Here is a 17,537-nt window from a genome sequence, read left to right as displayed (position 1 = left end):
ATAAAATGCAAGGTAAAGGTGGGGAAGGCCATTAATTGGCCACATTTAAACAGCAATAACATGCTTTGAGATGTCCAGTGGTTCGTGAAAAGCATCACATCCAAATGCAAATCTGTTTCATTTGAGAATGAAGAGGCCCGCAGCTTCTAAAGGAGGAACCCTCCCACTAGATTGAGTTTGGTTGTGGCCAATCACCATGGTGTCTCCATCAGAATGTGGGGTTTCTGGTTCCAATGGCCTTCCAGCATGTCACAAGCATGCTGCCACCAAGAGGTTGCTGGGCTTCACACACAGGTTATGTATGGAGTGGGGGGGAGGTCGTGGGTGCATTGCAATGGCAGGAAACTCCTACCGCCTTCACAAAATGGCTGTCTGCCTCCATGTAGTAGGGTGCTGAATTGGTTCCCTGCCTGTGCCAGGGAAATTGCCCTGGAGGTTGGAAGGCATTGGGAAATATCATGACGTGGTTTCTCCCTATTTTTCTGGCCCTGCTTCCAAACCCACCCTCATGGGCAGGAAAGATTCAGCTCTTCAATTCAACACTGAGGGAATGTTTTTTTTGTATTCTTTAATGGGATGTGAACTTCGCTGGCAAGGCCAACATTTATTGCCCATCCCTAATTACTCTTGAGAAGGTGGTGATGAACCTCCTTCTTGAATACTAGAGTCTATCTGGTATAAATACACCCACACTGTTAAGAAGCCTTCTCGGCGGTAGATGCAGTGGGTTTGGAAGGTGCTATTGAAGGAGGTTTTGCATGTTGCTGCAGTGCATCTTGTGAATGACACTTTTATACTCTGGATGAGGGACCATGTCCATCATGAAGAGTGGCTCGGTGACTGAGCCGGCTGATCATGGCTGTTAGACTGGGTCTGCGGCAAGTGGTGAGGGAACCAACAAGAGCGATAAACCTACTTGACCTTGTATTCGCCAGTTTACTTGTTGCAGAATCATCTGTCCATGACAATATAAGTAGGAGTGACTACCCCACAGTCCTCCTGAAATGACCTTCACATTGAGAATATCCTCCAATATGTGTGGCAGCGCCAGCAGGCTAAATAGGATAGATTTCGAACAGATCTATCAACACAGAATTGGGCATCTATGTGGTGATCTAGGCCATCAGCAGCAGAATTTTATTTAACCACAATCTATAACCTCATGACCCAGCATATCCCTCACTCTACCAATATTATCAAGCCAGCGGATCAATCCTGACTCCCCAAAGTCTGTCCACCATCTACAAGGCTCAAGTCAGAAGTTTGGGTTTGCAAAATCCTATCTGTCCTGGCACACCTATTTAACCGGTGATTATCCCTCTCTCCACTCGCACTGTTTGTACCTGTAAAGACTTGATTACCTGTAAAGACTCGCATTCTAACCATTCTTCACATTTCAATCTGTAGTTATCTTGCAATTGTGTCTTTGCCTATATATGCCGTGTTTGTGAACCTACACCCACTCACCTGATGAAGGAGCAGAGCTCCAAAAGCTTGTGAATCCAAATAAACCTGTTGGACTTTAACCTGGTGTTGTGAGACTTCTTATCAAGTCAGAAAGATGATGGAATACTCTCCACTTGCCTGGATAAATGCATAAAGACATTTGATACCATCTGGACAAAGCAAGCCCCTTATTGCTCCCACCACCACCACACTTGGTGACAGCAGTGTGTACCATCTACAATATATGAAACAACTCCCCAAGGTTCCTTCAACAGTCCCTTCCAAACCCATGACTTCTACCACCTTGAAGGACAAGGGCAGTAGATGCATGGTAACACCACCACCTGCAGATTCCCTTCCAAGTCATAGGCCATGTTGACTTGGAACTATCGGGGCGATTCTCCCATTCCGACCTACTAGTTTTTGGTGGGTTGGAGCGGGATATTTGCGTGTGTGCCGATTCATGGGATTTGTGCATGCGTTCCCAATGCATTTGCATTTCCCACCGCCGGATATCTGGTGTGGTTGGAATATTCAGTGGGAACACCACGTAAGTAATTTAAATCTATTTTTAATGTGATTTGAATATTTATTGGATTCGGGACTGAATTCTTTAGGCCCGATAACATTTCCCACTCCCCCAGTACAGATGAACTCTGGCAGGATTAGAGTAGCTCCCCACTTTCGGGGAACTAGTGGGTGAGCCTGGTGGAATGAAGGGCGGGGCATTCGGGGCCGCCAGAGGGTTGGACAGCAGGGGGGTGTTGCTCCCTGGGCATGGGCACCCTAGCAGTGCCAGTCTGTGCCCCTGGAACTGCCCAAAGGACAAAGTGCCCATGCTCAGGGGGCACCTTGACACTGCCCCCTGGACATCAGGAATGCCAAGGGAGTGGGCCTAGGGGTGGGACCAGCTGAGGCGGGGCCTAGGGGCAATAGGTGGGGGTGGGGGGAGTCCTTCTGCAACTCTGCAGACAGGATCGGTCAGGGCTGGAGGGAGGCCAGCGATTGGGGCAGGCTGGGACGGGGTCTGCCGGGGGTCTGCCAGCGATTGAGTTGGCCAGCAAAGTGCAGGTTGACAGTTCGGGGCCACTGTGCATGCGCAGAGTTCCAGAACTGTCAGACTCTGGCGTGCATAGGCCCTGCCCCCCGAGCTTTTAACAACTGTGACCTCTGCAGTGCACAGAGTGTGGGAGATTCAAGTCTGAACTCCCACTGAAAAAACAATCATGATTTTCACCATTTTTCCCCCAAATTCAGCATTTAGAGCTTTTTTGGGAAAATCGCCCCCTATATCACTGTTCCCCAATGTGTGGGTAAAAATCCTGGAACTCCCTCCCTCAGCACTGTTGGTGTACCTACACCACATGGGGTGCCGCGGGTCATTAACATTGCTCACCACAACCTTCTCGAGAGAAGTTAGGAATGGGCAATAAATGTTGGCCGAGCCAACAAGGCCCACATCCTGTGAAAGAATAAAAGAACACTTTTGCCGCTGTGTGCCAATGAGGAAGGGAGTATACATTTATGTTGGTGGAATGTGGATGGAGTTCCGATCAAGCAGGCTGCTTAATCCTGGGTGGTGGAGTACTTCATAGCTGTTGTTGGAGCTGCACTCATCCAGGCAAGTGGAGAGTATTCTACTGCACTGCTGACTTGTGCCTATAGATGGTGGGCAGGCTTTGGGGAGTCAGGAGGTGAGTTAATCACCACAAAATTCCCAGCCACTGGCCTGTTGTTATAGTAAGAAGTCTCACAACACCAGATTAAAGTCCAACAGGTTTATTTGGTAGCAAATACCATAAGCTTTCGGAGCACTGCTCCTTCGTCAGATGGAGTGGAAATGTGCTCTCAAACAGGGCACAAACACAAAATCAAGTTACAGAATACTGATTGGGTCAAAATACTGATTGGTTGTTATAGCCACAGTAGGTCTAACATTGTTGAAGGTGCCGTCTTTCATGTGAGATGTTAAACTAAGATCGTACCTACATTCTCAGGTATGTCAAAGGTCTCTAAAAACATGTCAGGGGCACAAAAAAAGGATGCCATTTGGCCCATGGCTAATCCAACTAACTTGCACATCTTGGGTCAGTAAGGGGACATTTAGCATGGTCAATACACCTAACATGGACTTTGGGAGGAAATCAGAGCACCGGAGGAAACCCATGCAAACTCCACGCAATCACCCAATGCTGGAATTCAACCCAGGTCCACGGCGCTGTGAGGCAATAGCCACTGTGCCACCGTGCCACCCTTAATATATTTAACATTTAAGAATAAATACTTTTATCATTGATCACAGTTTATGGAACTGTGCTGTGGATAAATATCCAGCTGTCCATTTATTAATGTGGCAGTCAGATTTGATCATTTATTGTTCTATTTTCATTCTCAAAATGATCATGTTTCCCACGACTGAAAGTAGTCATGTTAAGATTTGTGATACTACATGTTATGATGTGGAGATGCCGGCGTTGGACTGGGGTAAACACAGTAAGAAGTCTCACAATACCAGGTTAAAGTCCAAGAGGTTTATTTGGTAGCAAAAGCCACAAGCTTTCGGAGCGCTGCCCCTTCGTCAGGTGAGTGGGAGTTCTGTTCACAAACAGGGCATATAAAGACACAAACTCAAAGACACAAAATAATGGTTGGAATGCGAGTCTTTACAGGTAATCAAGTCTTAAAGGTACAGACAATGTGAACAATACTACGTGTTCCACAGGAAAAGTAAGGTCCCACCATATCTTGTCTGAGATGTTGTGTGGGGAGGAAGAGTGATAAATGTACAATTTGCACTGCAGTGGGGAACTTCCTCCCACTGCCTCAGGTGTTGCCCCAACCACCTGGGCTGGGGAAGGACAGGGGCGCGCATGCGCGGACGGTGCTGGCCGGCCGGGGGGGAGCCAGAAGCGGTGGCACCGGATCCGCGCGTGCGCCCTGGCGGTGCGCCGGGGGAAGGGTTTGGCTGTGACACAGTGGCCGCCATCTTGGCAGTGAGACAGCAGCGATTCAGTTCGGGAAGGGGATGCCGCATTTGGACATGGAGGAATACCAGCACTCGGGGCCCGTGCAGCACCGCTTCTCCCCTTACACCTTCAATGGAGGGTGAGTGTGAGGAGTCAATAGCAAGACCGCCCGCGGAGAGAGAGGGGGGAAACCAGGCCCCGGCAGAGGGGGGAAACCAGGCCCCGGGGAAGTTGGGGGTGAATGGGCCAGGGAGAGGGGTAAGTGACTCTGCGACAGGGGGGTGTGGGTTAGGGGTGGGAGTAACGGGCCTGGGAAAGGGGTGGTTTAAGGGGGTCTGGGGATGTGGAGGGGGGAGGGATGGGGGCTCGGATGTGTGTGGGAGTAACAGGTCTGGGAAAGGGAGTGCAGTAAACAGGCCGTGAGAGATTGGGAGGTAGTGGGGAAGACCGGATCCACAGTGGTGGCGAGTGAAGAAACAGGTCCCGGGGTGGGAGTAAGGAAAGCTAATGTAACAGAAAATGCTGGGAGATTTCAACAGGTCTGACAGCATCTGTGGAGAGAGAATAGAGCTAATATTTTGAGTCTGGATGACTCTGCGTCAGGGCTGTTCAGATTCCAGCATCTGCAGTAATTTGTTTTTATCTTAGATAGTGGTGCACAGAAATATTCAGGTCCATGTCTCTGACAAAACATCCACAAATGCTAGGCTTGGAGTCTAAGACAGTGAGTTAGCAGTTGATCCTGGGCGGTATGTATGAGAGCTTGATGCCCAACTTTCACTTTCACTATATAGACAGGATATTCTCCACAGGGAACACTTTTAAATGCCAGTGGTTTCTGGGGAGATCTTTTCCTGCAGTTTGCGATGAGCATATGTGGAGCTTGTATTTTATTAAATTGCTAACACTTGTATTTTTGGTTCTGGTTGGGAGGTGTTTTCATTTGTGTTTATGAACTAAGTAAATGAAAGAAACCCTGGATTCCTTGGTGGTTTTGCTCTGTTCAGTGTGTTTATACAGACAGATGTGCAGACTGACAGATTTAGGAACATGATTTGGCCATTCAGCCCTTGGACTCTCTCCTGTCAAACATGAAGGAACAGGAATTTAATTCCATAGATTATAATAGGTTTGAATATCAGACACTACACATAATGGGTAGCTGATCCCAAAACATCCATTTTGTTTCATCACCCGACATAAATCATAGAGTCATAGAAACCCTACAGTGCAGAAAGAGGCCATCTGGCCCATCGAGTCTGCACCGACCACAATCCCACCCAGGCCCTACCCCCTTATCCCTACACATTTACCCGCTAATCCCTCTAACCTACAGCACAAAAACTAAAACTACAGCACAACACAGGCCCTTCAGCCCACAAAGTTGTGCCGAGCATGTCCCTACCTTAGCGATTACTAGGCTTACCTATAACCCTCTATCTTACTAAGAATAGAAATAGAATAGAAACTTTACAGTGTAGAAAGAGGCCATTCGGCCCATCGAGTCTACACCGACCACAATCCCACCCAGGCCCTATCCCCATATATTTACCCGCTAATCCCTCTAACCTACCCATCTCAAGACACTAAGGGGCAATTTTAGCACGGCCAATCAACCTAACCCACACATCTTTGGACTGTGGGAGGAAACCGGAGCAGCCGGAGGAAACCCACGCAGACACGAGGAGAATGTGCAAACTCCACACAGACAGTAGCCCAAGCTGGGAATTGAACCCAAGTCCCTGGAGCTGTGAAGCAGCAGTGCTAACCACTGTGCTACCATGCCGCCCCTCCTACTTTATTAACAAAAAAATAGTGGTTAGAAGGAATATATTAGAAGAAACTGTTGTGAAACTTGAAAGTGGATGGTGTCACACTGGATTAAGTAGATAAATTAGTCTATTTAGGACAAATGATAACTGAAGATGGTTGATGTGATGCCAGATTCAGAAGAAGGATAGACTCGTGCAGAAGTTTCTCCTTGGAGAGACGTCGGATGAGAGGAGACCTAATAGAGGTATATAAGATGTTGAGAGGCATAGATCAGGTGGACTCTCAGAGGCTTTTTCTCAGGGTGGAAATGGTTGCGACGAGAGGACACAGGTTTAAGGTGCTGGGGGGTAGGTACAGGGGAAATGTTAGGGGGAGGTTTTTCACACAGAGGGTGGTGAGTGAGTGGAATTGGCTGCCGTCAGTGGTGGTGGAGGCAAACTCAATAGGGTCTTTTAAGAGACTCCTGGATGAGTACATGGGACTTAATAGGATGGAGGGTTATAGGTAGGCCTAGAAGGTATGGATATGTTCGGCACAACTTGTGGGGCCGAAGGGCCTGTTTTGCGCTGTAGTTTTTCTATGTTTCCAAGTAATTTTGTGATGTTGAAAGTGTTAACAGCAAGAAAACTCGAGCTTGTAATAATGAAAAAAAACTCTTGATGCTGTATTTCATCCACTTGCTTGTTTGCCTCAGAAACCTGGACAATAAATAAAGATCTGTGGAAGAAAATAGAGGTCCTTGAAATGTTGATGCTAAAACCTTGCTAAACATTTCAGATACAGACTGTAAGACCATTGAAGAGGTGCTTGAAATTGCAAAAGCAAAAAGAACTCTTTAAAAAGTGACATCCAGAAAAGAAAATGCTGGAGTTTCAGCCATTTGATTAGAGATGAAAAGCTAGTGGGGTCTCTCTGAAAGGATAAAGTAAAGGAGAGCAGAAAGAGGGACCGACTCGGGCATAGTTGAATGGCGGATGTCTCGAAGAGATTGTAGACGAGCTAGAGTGGATGTGTGAGGATGGCGCAAGGGGCCAGTGGTTACAGAACCAACTCTCACTTTTCAGAAATCACCCACCCCAACCACAGAATTTAGAAAAATATTCACTTTATTTGTGAAGGGGGGTTTGTTTTAGTTAAAGGACATTTTCAGATTAAAGGCACCTTGGTGAGAGTTGGTCTCGTGACGGTAGCAAGAACAACAATGGGGTGCCCACATCTGCGATGCAAGGATATCTGCAAGCAGCACCTCAAATTGACCAGGATCAGAGTAGATGCATGGGGAGTCCTTGCTGCTGATCAGAATGCCAGAAGATGAGCAGTCAGGAAGGATATGGAAAAATCAGAGGACAAAATAAATGAACAAATGTCGGAAGAAAATTCAGTCTATTTTGGGCCGGCGCTATTCATCTGCGCAAGGGACCGCCACTCGTGAATCGACCTCAACGGCCACGACAGATAATGTTCAATTCAGGAATGACATTTGGAAAAGACGCAGTCCATCTTCTCCTGAGATTGACAGGTGCCTACTCCTACCTTCCCCCAAAGACTAAACTATAAGCAATTAGTTAGCCTCCTTAGAAAATCAAAAAATGAACACTCACTCATTTTCTTGAAAACTGTTCATCCCCTTCTGTGGAAATCAAGAAATATGGTTGAAAGAATGTGGATGTGGGCAACAGGAAGACTGCGCCACAGAGGTTTTTTGCTGAGATGAATAGCATTGAGGTGCTGGAGGGTATCTCGAAACCATCCTGGTGAAGTAATTTGTATTGAAATAATTTTCAGTAAATTGTAGTTTAATCTACCTCAAACTGCAAAATAAAGGGCCACCGTTGGGAGTTTTTGTTTGTTTAGAATGTACTTCTGACGCTTTGATTTATTTTTTTCCCCCCTGTATTCATTACTGAAGAACTGTGTTGGCTTTAGCTGGCGAAGACTTTTCCATTGTTGCTTCAGATACACGACTGAGTGAGGGTTACTCCATTCATAGCCGGGACTCACCAAAATGCTACAAACTGTAAGTCCAAAAAGCAGTGTTTTATTTGTACAATGTATTGTGGGTATAGTGGATGCAATCCCATGGATTTTGACAGTTCCCTTTCTTGGATCAATAGCTTTTGGTAGAACATCTCTGAAACTGAGGGAGAAAAAGCAGCACAGGTTCAGTTGTCTGGTTTGTTCTATTATCTGACAGAGTGACAGAAGTGATACAGTTGCTCTCTTTCCACTCGAGTTTGAGAAGATATCTGCCAGGATTTCCAAACTTAATCTGAGAGAGGCGAAGGATTGGAATTGACTGTTTACAAGGCAGAATGTTCTTAATACTCTTTATCGCTATATCTTCTCTGATTAGTTTTGAAAGTGACATTTGTAGATTAACAAGGCAATCTTTGGGGTAAAATTCACAGTGAAGGAACTTCGTGTGGCTTGTGTTTGATTTTCCTCATCAGATCACTCCAGTGTAAATTATCCATTTATCTTTGTTCTGTGTATCTAATGACTCAAGCTTCTCTCTCTCTTTCTCCCTCTCCCCCCGCCCCCACCTCCCCACATACTCCCCAACAGCCAGTGGCTTTAAAGTTCATCGTACACTGGAGGAAGGCAAGCTTGGAGTAGTGGGGGGTGGTTATGCCACTGTTTAGATGCAGACTGTCTGTAAATAGGCAACTTTTTGTGTTATTTACTTTTGATTTAGGGCCGGTGTAAGCCAGTCCTGCCGCAAAGTTTCTGGCTATTGAATGGTTTCTCCTTCCCCCACCTCACTTCTGTTAAATGCTAGGTCAATTAGGCCCCTTTAATCCAACTTGTAAACAATTCCAGTGGTGAGAAACATGCTGGTGGTTATCATGGCTCAGTAGATAGTACTCTAGCCTCTGACCCAATGGCTGTGGGTTCAAATCCCACTCCAAAGCTTGAGCCCAAAAGTCAAGGCTGACGCTATAGTCCAGTTACAGAGGGAATGCTGCGCTGTCGGTGGTGCTGTTTTTCAGATGAAGTGTTAAATGGAGGATTTGCTCGCCTCAGGAGGATGTGGGTTATGTTCTTCATTGTTTGTTTTGTTTGGTGAATTATATTAACGTTCTAACCAACCGGATTGCAACCTTTTTGTTTTGATCTTTTAGGACAAAGCAAACAGTGATTGGATGCACTGGATTCCATGGCGACTGCCTTACATTAACAAAAATTATTGATGCAAGGTTAAAGGTATTTGTAAAATGCAGCAAATGGTATTCTGTTGCTTTGGGCATTGAGATGGGGGTTTGAAAGTATAAGAAGTGGCATTAATTGGTGATTATTTATTTGGGTTCACCAGCATTCAAGGTTTTAGCCGTTTGGCAGCTTCAAGCACACCTTGATCAGGTCTAGTGTGGCTAGTTGCAGTGTAAAGCTCCCTCTACTCTGTCGTAACACTGTTCCTTAGTCCAAACCTCTGAAGAGTAATTCCTTATGGGAAAAACTGCTCCTTTAATCCTGCAGCAACCCCCTGGCCTTTCTGTCACAATCCAATTAGAAACAGGATTCCTGGTGTTTTATGATTGAGAGACTGGAAGTTTTTTCCAGTGTAGTTCTAGGAGATTTTGTGTAGTGATAATGTAACTGGGTTAGTAATCAAGAGGCCCAGGCTAATGCGCAGGGGACATGGGTTCAAATCCCATCAGGGCAGCTGGTAGAATTTGAATTCAATTATTAAATCTGGAATATAAATCTATTATCAGCAATGGTGACTGACGACTATCGTTGATTTGTCATACAAACCCATCTGGTTCACTAATGTCCTTTAGTGAAGGAAGTCTGCTGTCCTTACTCGGTCTGGCCTACATGTGACTCCAGGCCCAGCAAGCCGATCAGTTCAAGGGCAATTAGGGATGGGCAACAAATGCTGACCTTGCCAGCGGCACCCACATTCCAGGAAAAGTTTGTTTCTGTATTTTGATAACGCTTTTGAAGCTACAATAATTTGATGTATTTCAGATGTACAAACACTCAAACAATAAGACAATGACAAGTGGGGCAATAGCAGCAATGCTTTCTACAATTCTGTACTCTCGGCGCTTTTTCCCGTATTATGTTTACAACATCATTGGTGGCCTTGATGAGGAAGGTGAGATTGAATATTTAACACTGACTATCTTTTGCTTTTCCTCGTCGTGCAATAATTTCCTCAGCACTGATCTATTAATTACTATGGCAGGTCATGAGTTGCTGTGTGTGTGTGTTCCTTCTCTGCATATTCCCAGCAACTGGGTACAGTAATTGTAAGACATGTATTTATAGGCTATTTACAGAGTAGGTAGGATTGACAGATGCCTGCAAACAGGTTGCTATCCACCTGCTTTCCTGCCGCGACTTGTGTATTCATATAGCACCTCTCACCGCTGGTATGTCCCAAAAGCATTTAATGGCTAATGCAGGACTTTTGAGTTCTTGTACCTTAGGAAATGTGGCAACTACTTTGTACACAGCAAACTCTTACAAACAGCAGATTATGACCAAATTAGCTGTTTGCTGTGATGCTGATCGAGGGATAAATATTTGCAAGACCCTGGACCTAGTTCCCTTGCTTCGGAGTAGTGACATTGGAGCTTTACCGTCCTTCTGAGAAGGAGCAAAGGATCTCCGCTTCAGCATTCCTTCTGAAAGGCCGCACCTACAACAGTGCAGTACTCCTCAGCATGGCTTTGGATTGTCAGCCTAGATTTTGTGCTCGACTCTCTTGATCCACACTTGAACCTGCAATCTTCTGATTAAGGTGAAAATACTACCCCCAGTACCACAGGGGTGGCTTGAGATGCGTGGATGTGCACCTTTGTGTTCTTGTCAGTCATGGAATTGAGTCAGTTATGTCAGTCATGGACTAGCCATGTAAATACTGTAGCTACAAGAGCGGGTCAAGGGCTAGGAGTCCTGCAGTAAGTAACTCACCACCTGACTCCCCAAAGCCATGTCCACCATCTGCAAGATGCAAGTCAAGAGTGTGATGGAATATTCTCCACTTGCCTGGATGAGTGCAGCTCCAACAACACTCGAGAAGCTCGACAACATCCTGGACAGAGCAGCTTGATTTGGATCCATCCACAAACATTCAATCCCTCAGCCGCCAGTGAACAGTGTCTGCACTGTGCACCAGCTACAACATGCACTGCAGGAACTCACCGAGGTCCCTTAGGTAGCAGCTTCCAAACCCGCGGCCGCTACCACCTAGAAGGACAAGGGCAGCAGACACATGGGAAACACCACCACCTGAAAGTTCCCCGAATCATTCACCATCCTGTCTTGAAAATGTCATTCCTTCACTGTCGCTGGGTCAAAATCCTGGAATTCCCTCCTGAACAGCACAGTGGATTTACCTACACCTCAGGGACTGCAGCGGGCTCAAGAAGGCAGCTCACCATCACCACCACCTCGAGGACAATCTAGAGATGGGCAATAGATGCAGGCCTAGCCAGCGATGCCCACATCCTGTAAATGAATTTTTAAAAATCAGTTCTTGGGAAGCTTTGGTGAAATCTTATATTTTTGGTAGTCTGTAGAATAAATATTCATTGTAATTACTATTATTTCAGCAAAGCTGGATTCAAAAATGAGGCTTAAAACCAGCAGAATAGATCATATACAAAATGCCAGAAATATATCACACCTGAAAAGGGAAAAGATAAGGCTTTGTTATGCTCATTGTATCCCTTTTATTGATTCCCAGCTTCTGAGGTGTTGTCTTTTTATTTGAACAGGTGTATGGCCGTAAGAAATAAGAGCAATAGTCGGCTGTTCAGCCCCTCGGGCCTGGTCCATTATTCATAGAAACATAGAAAATAGGTGCAGGAGGAGGCCATTCGGCCCTTCGAGCCTGCTCTGCCATTCAATATGACCATGGCTGATCATGCATTTTCAGTATCCCACTCCTGCCTTCTCTCCATACCCCTTGATCCATTTAGCCACAAGAGCCACATCCAGCTCCCTCTTGAACATATCTAACAAACTGACACCAACAGATTTCTGTGGTAGAGAATTCCACAGGATCACAACTCTCTGAGTGAAGAAGTTTCTCATCTCAGTCCTGAATTGTTTACCCCTTATTCTTAGACTATGACCCCTCGTTCTGGACTTCCCCCATATCTGGAACATTCTTCCCGCATCTAGCCTGTCCAGTCCCCAATCAGGATTCTATGTTCCTATGAGATCATGGCTGATCTGATTGTGGCCTTTGCTGTCCTCTATAACTTTACTCCCTTGTCAATTAAAAATCTGTCCAACTCCGCCTTGAATATATTCAATGATTCCGCTTCCCCTGTCATCTGTGGAAGAGAATTCCTGATTTGTCCTCCTATCCATCATAAGGTGGTGGATTCATGTCCCACTATCGTGAGTTAAGCATGTTGCCGTACTGAGGGAGTGCTTTTGGAGGTATTGTCTCTCAGATAATACGTTTAAATGAGGAACTGTCTGTTCCCCTCGTATAGTTATCCATTTCTCCCTCAGTTTGAGCACAGTTTATTGGGTTGTGTATTCGAAAGCTGCGTAAATTAGCTGCTGCATTTCCTTATGTTACAACAATGAATATGTTTTGAAAGTATTTTCTCGGCTTTGATGTGGCTTAATAACATTTTTATGATATGAAAAATATATAAACGCAAGTTGTTTCTCGTAATGTTGACTCACGACGGAATCAATAATGCAGACCTGCACAAATAAGCTCGTGCTGGATTCGAACTTTCCATTTACAACTGGATTTCTGACCTCTTTCCAATATCAGAAACTTATCCATCTTGAAAGAACCTATGTGAATAAATTCTGAATGCATTCATCCGTGACGTATATGTTTTCCCACTTTGAAATGCAGGGAAGGGTGCCGTGTACAGCTTTGACCCTGTAGGATCCTATCAGAGAGATGCCTACAAAGCTGGCGGATCGGCCAGTGCCATGCTGCAGCCACTTCTGGACAACCAGGTAACACAGTTTGATCCAAGAACATCTCTAAACGATTGAATGGCAAACGGAATCTATGCGGGACTGGATGTCTGAGCCACGCCCTCCTCTCCTCCTCGTGTGGAGTGGATGGGAATCTGGATCATGACACACTCGATTTACCAGTCAGCAATGAAAATACTCAAATTTAAGACACTTCTTAGTATGTTTTTTTTCCTCTTTTAAATTGTAGCTTTGTTGTGATCACAATTCTCGGTTAAATGTGATGAATATTTGGAGATGGTGCAGACCTTAATTTGCTGCATTTCCTTTGCTAGATTGGATTCAAGAACATGGAGAATGTGGAACATGTCCCTCTTACACTGGAGAAAGCCCTCCAGCTGGTCAAAGATGTTTTTATCTCGGCAACCGAGAGAGATGTTTATACCGGTGACTCTCTGAAGATTTGCATCATTACAAAAGATGGAATCAAGGAGGAGTTGCTGCCTCTCCGGAAAGATTGAGACCAAATCCCCTTCCCTGTTGATTTGAAATAGTCATTTTCCTTTCACATCAGTAATGTACTTGCACTGGCAAATTCTTTTTGTATGCTTTGTTGTATATATACTGAGAAAATAAACTTTCCCGCTGGTAATTCCTTTTTGCATTTCCAGGTGAAACTGTACTTGTGAAGCTCTGTCGTAACAATGTCCCACATGTGAATCAGGCTGTCGGTTTTCCGCTAAAAATTTCACCTTTTTAAACCAAGTTTCCTCCCATGCTCCCGTTTTGGGAGTTTTCTTTGTTGCTGGGGTATGAACCTCTGTGGGTACCAGTCAACCTCTGATAAATCAAATCGGGGCTTTATTACGTAGTAAAGTGGAACATGCTTCCATAAAGTCATTCAGGTGAAGATTATCGATGTGTTTACAGAAAAGCTGGATAAACATGAGCAAGGACTAGGTTAGGCTGATTCAGAGGAAGGATGGAGGAGGTTCAAGTGGAGCATAAACAGCAGCATGGCCTGTTTGTGTTGTATATTCTGCATTAGTTTTTGGTTTGATTTTGTATTGTCACGTATTAGTATACAGTGAAAGGTATTGTTTCTTGAACCCTATACAAAGCATACTGTACATAGAGAAGGAAATGAGAGAGTGCAGAATGTAGTGTTACAGCCCTAGCTAGGGTATAGAGAAAGATCAACTTAATGCGAGGTAGGTCCATTTAAAATTTTGATAGCAGCAGGGAAGAAATATTCTTGAGTTGGTTGGTACGTGACCTCAGACTTTTGTATCTTTTTCTTGACGGAAGAAGGTGGAAGAGAGTATGTCCAGGGTGCGAGGGGTCCTATGCTGGCTCCTTTTCCGAGGCAGCTCCAACAAAAATCGAGAAGCTCAACGCCATCCAGGACAAAGCAACCCGCTTGCTTGGCACCCAGTTCACCAGTCAATCCTTCAACAGAGCACAGTGGCAGCAGTGTGTCCATCTACAGGATTTACATCCTTGCAGCAACTCACCAGGAGTCAGTAGATGGGGGGCTGGTTTGCATGACGGACTGGGCTTCATTCATGACTCATTGCTCTTTCCTATTTGCCCGTGGCAAGGTGGAGGTGAGGGGCTTTATTGAACTGCTGCAGTCCATGTGGTGTAGGTCAAGGTGTGCAGATTCCGCACTGACAGGATCCAAGCCGGGAATCGAACCCGGGTCCCTGGTGCTGAGAGGCAGCAGCACTAACCACTGTGCCACTGTCCTGCTCTGGCTATTGAGCTATTAATACACACTGAAAAAATTACCCCATTGATGAATATGGCACTTATTTTCTTGCATTGCTCTGGGTTTGTGGTTTAGCAGTTCAAACTGTCCCTCATTCTCCAGCACTAAACACACACTATCTGATAACCGCATTTGGTGCCAGCATGCAGCAAGGCCTGGAAAACATTCAAGCATGTGTTAGTTTGTGGTGCAAATATTATTTGCAACCATCTCCAACAGGAGAGAATTCAACCACCTTGCCTTGATGTACATTGGCATTATCAAGTAAACCCCCACTATTTACGTCCTGAGGACTCTCATTGACCAGAAACCTAAATGGACCAACCATATCAATGTTGTGGTTTCCAGAGGGGTCAGGTTAGGGTATTCAATTGTGAGTATATCACTTCCTGACTCCCTAAAGCCTGTCCGTTATCTACATGTGACAAGTCAGGAGTGTGGTGGAAAACTCCACTTGCCTGGATGGGTGCAGCTCCAACAACACTCGAGAAGCTCGACACCATCCAGGACAAAGCAACCCGCTTGCTTGGCACCCAGTTCACCAGTCAATCCTTCAACAGAACACAATGGCAGTAGTGTGTCCATCTACAGGATTTACATCCTTGCAGCAACTCACCAGTCCCTGGACACAACTATTTAAAAACATGACAGCACCAGAAGGTTTCCAATTTCAAGATTATGCACAGGATTTTACGGGCTCACTTGGGCGAGACTGAAAATTCCTGCCCAAGATTACGGGAGATTTCTGTTGTCGGACCCTTGCCCATGCCGATTCTGTGGCAGGCGAGGTAGAGTTCCGGCCTATGTCTCCTTGTACTTGATTTGCCAGCCGGAGGAAATCACTTATTGAATCTCATCATGATTTTAAGCATCAAAATCGAATCACCCCTCAACCTTCTAAATTCCAGGGAATACCAGGTAAGTCCATTTCACCTGTCCTAACCAGCAATCATAAGTAGGAGCTTCAGCAGACGCAAAGATAGTTCGTCGGACACCCCCAGCAGTTCAGTCTTGCTCGGCTAGTTTGGAAGAGACAGGGAATGAAGTCCAGGAACTGTCTACCCTGGCCAGCTGGATTTCCAGTCCTGTACTCGTAATGGCAGTGGCTCGCTATGTGTGCGTGGCTCTGTGGGCCAATTTCTATGGAAAATGACAATCGTACTGCTGGTTTTCCCAATTTCCCAGGCATTTCCTTAAATACTCCTAGCTGATTTATCTTAACTTTTTTTGAGAAAACCCTAAACATTAAGGTTTAACTATACTTGCAATAAAACATTAACGGAACTACAGTTGCAATCAAATATTAGCTACATTACGATTGTGTGGCTGGGTTTTATAGACTATTCAGTGTCGTGTCCTCTGGGGGCAACACGGTGGCACAGTGGTTAGCACTGCTGCCTCTCAGCGCCAGGGACCCAGGTTTAATTCCCAGCTTGGGTCACTGTCTGTACGGAGTCTGCACATTCTCCCTGTGTCTGCATGGGTTTCCTCTGGGTGCTCCGGTTTCCTCCCACAGTCGAAAAAATGCGCTGGTTAAATGCATTGGCCATGCTAAATTCTCCCTCAGTGTACCCGAACAGGCGCTGGAGTGTGGCAACTAGGAGATTGTCACTAACTTAATTGCAGTGTTAATGTAAGCCTACTTGTGACACTAATAAATAAACTTAAGGGATGAAGAGGATTTTTAACAAAATACTGTGTCATATTACTGTGACGAGTAATGCAAGAGCGCCCTGGTCTAATAATTCAAATAATGTGAGTACAAATCCTACAAGAGCAGTTTGAGAATTTGTATTCAGATTTTAAAAACTGAAATCAGTAAAAGTGACCATGAAAAGTTGCTGAAAAAAATAAACAGCCACGCTGTTTCCCAGTCTGGCCTACATGTGAATCCAGACCTACAGAATGTGGTTGACTCCTAATTGCCCTCTGAAATGACCCAGTGAGACACTCTATGTGTCAAAATTGCTACCCAAAGGCTGGTCATCTTCTCAAGGGGCCACTGTCAATTGGCAATAATTGCTGGCCTTGCCATTAATATCCATATCAATGAATAACATAAACAACTGTAGAAGGTGTAAGAGTTACTGTCGATGGATGGTGTAATTGCCAACAGAGACACCAGAGGGAAGCACTTCATGTTTTGTCTGCCTTGGTACAATGATCAAGGGGGTGATTCTCCCATCCCGCTGCGGTCATCTTTTAGCGCAGCAGGCCGGGAGAATCTCATGGCAGCTGATTCGCGGGATTCGCACATGCACTCCCGCTCCGATAGCATCTCCCAGCGCCGGATTTCCAGTGGTGCTGGCAAGTGGGATTAGGTGGGCGGGTCAGGGCCTTTCATGCGTAAGTGCAGACTCGATGGTCCGAAGGGCCTCTTCTGCACTGTAGGCCCCCTGGCACTGCCCAAGGACAAAGTGCCAATGCCCAGGGGGCACCTTGGCACTGCCTATCAGGCATGCAGCAGTGCCAAGGAGGTAGGGCCTATGGGAGGTGGGGCCTGGTGGGGTAATCGGTGGGGGTGGGGGGGTCCTGCTGCCACTCTGCAGACAGGATCGGTGGCGGAAGGAGGGAGGCTGGTGATCAGGGTGGGCTGGGGAGGGTTGGGTTTGGGGCTGGCCTGGGACTTGTCAGGGGGGTCAACGATTGGGCCGTGGGGGGGTGGGTTGCATGGC

At 45.8% G+C, this 17,537-nt stretch overlaps 1 protein-coding gene across 1 annotated transcript; it reads left to right on the top strand.

Moving 5' to 3' along the window:
* The first annotated feature begins 4,332 nt into the window (after nucleotides 1-4,332).
* Nucleotides 4,333-13,773, top strand: psmb1 (proteasome 20S subunit beta 1). The gene is made up of 6 exons (XM_078229478.1): nucleotides 4,333-4,551; nucleotides 8,095-8,202; nucleotides 9,308-9,389; nucleotides 10,158-10,287; nucleotides 13,024-13,130; nucleotides 13,427-13,773. Exons 1-6 carry the CDS (start codon nucleotides 4,472-4,474, stop codon nucleotides 13,610-13,612), a joined length of 693 nt encoding a protein of 230 aa, XP_078085604.1. The 5' UTR covers nucleotides 4,333-4,471; the 3' UTR covers nucleotides 13,613-13,773.
* The last annotated feature ends 3,764 nt before the right edge of the window (nucleotides 13,774-17,537 follow it).

The sequence above is a fragment of the Mustelus asterias genome, chromosome 15 (assembly GCF_964213995.1).
Source record: "Mustelus asterias chromosome 15, sMusAst1.hap1.1, whole genome shotgun sequence".
Classification (NCBI taxonomy): domain Eukaryota; kingdom Metazoa; phylum Chordata; class Chondrichthyes; order Carcharhiniformes; family Triakidae; genus Mustelus; species Mustelus asterias.
This window is presented reverse-complemented; position numbering and strand designations above follow the sequence as displayed.

Excerpts from the sequence above, each read along its gene's own strand:
- psmb1 (XM_078229478.1), top strand. The coding sequence starts at position 4,472 with ATGCCGCATTTGGACATGGAGGAATACCAGCACTCGGGGCCCGTGCAG. Across the intron at positions 4,552-8,094 it reads CCTTACACCTTCAATGGAGG|AACTGTGTTGGCTTTAGCTG; the intron begins GTGAGTGTGAGG and ends TCATTACTGAAG. Across the intron at positions 10,288-13,023 it reads TGGTGGCCTTGATGAGGAAG|GGAAGGGTGCCGTGTACAGC; the intron begins GTGAGATTGAAT and ends TTTGAAATGCAG.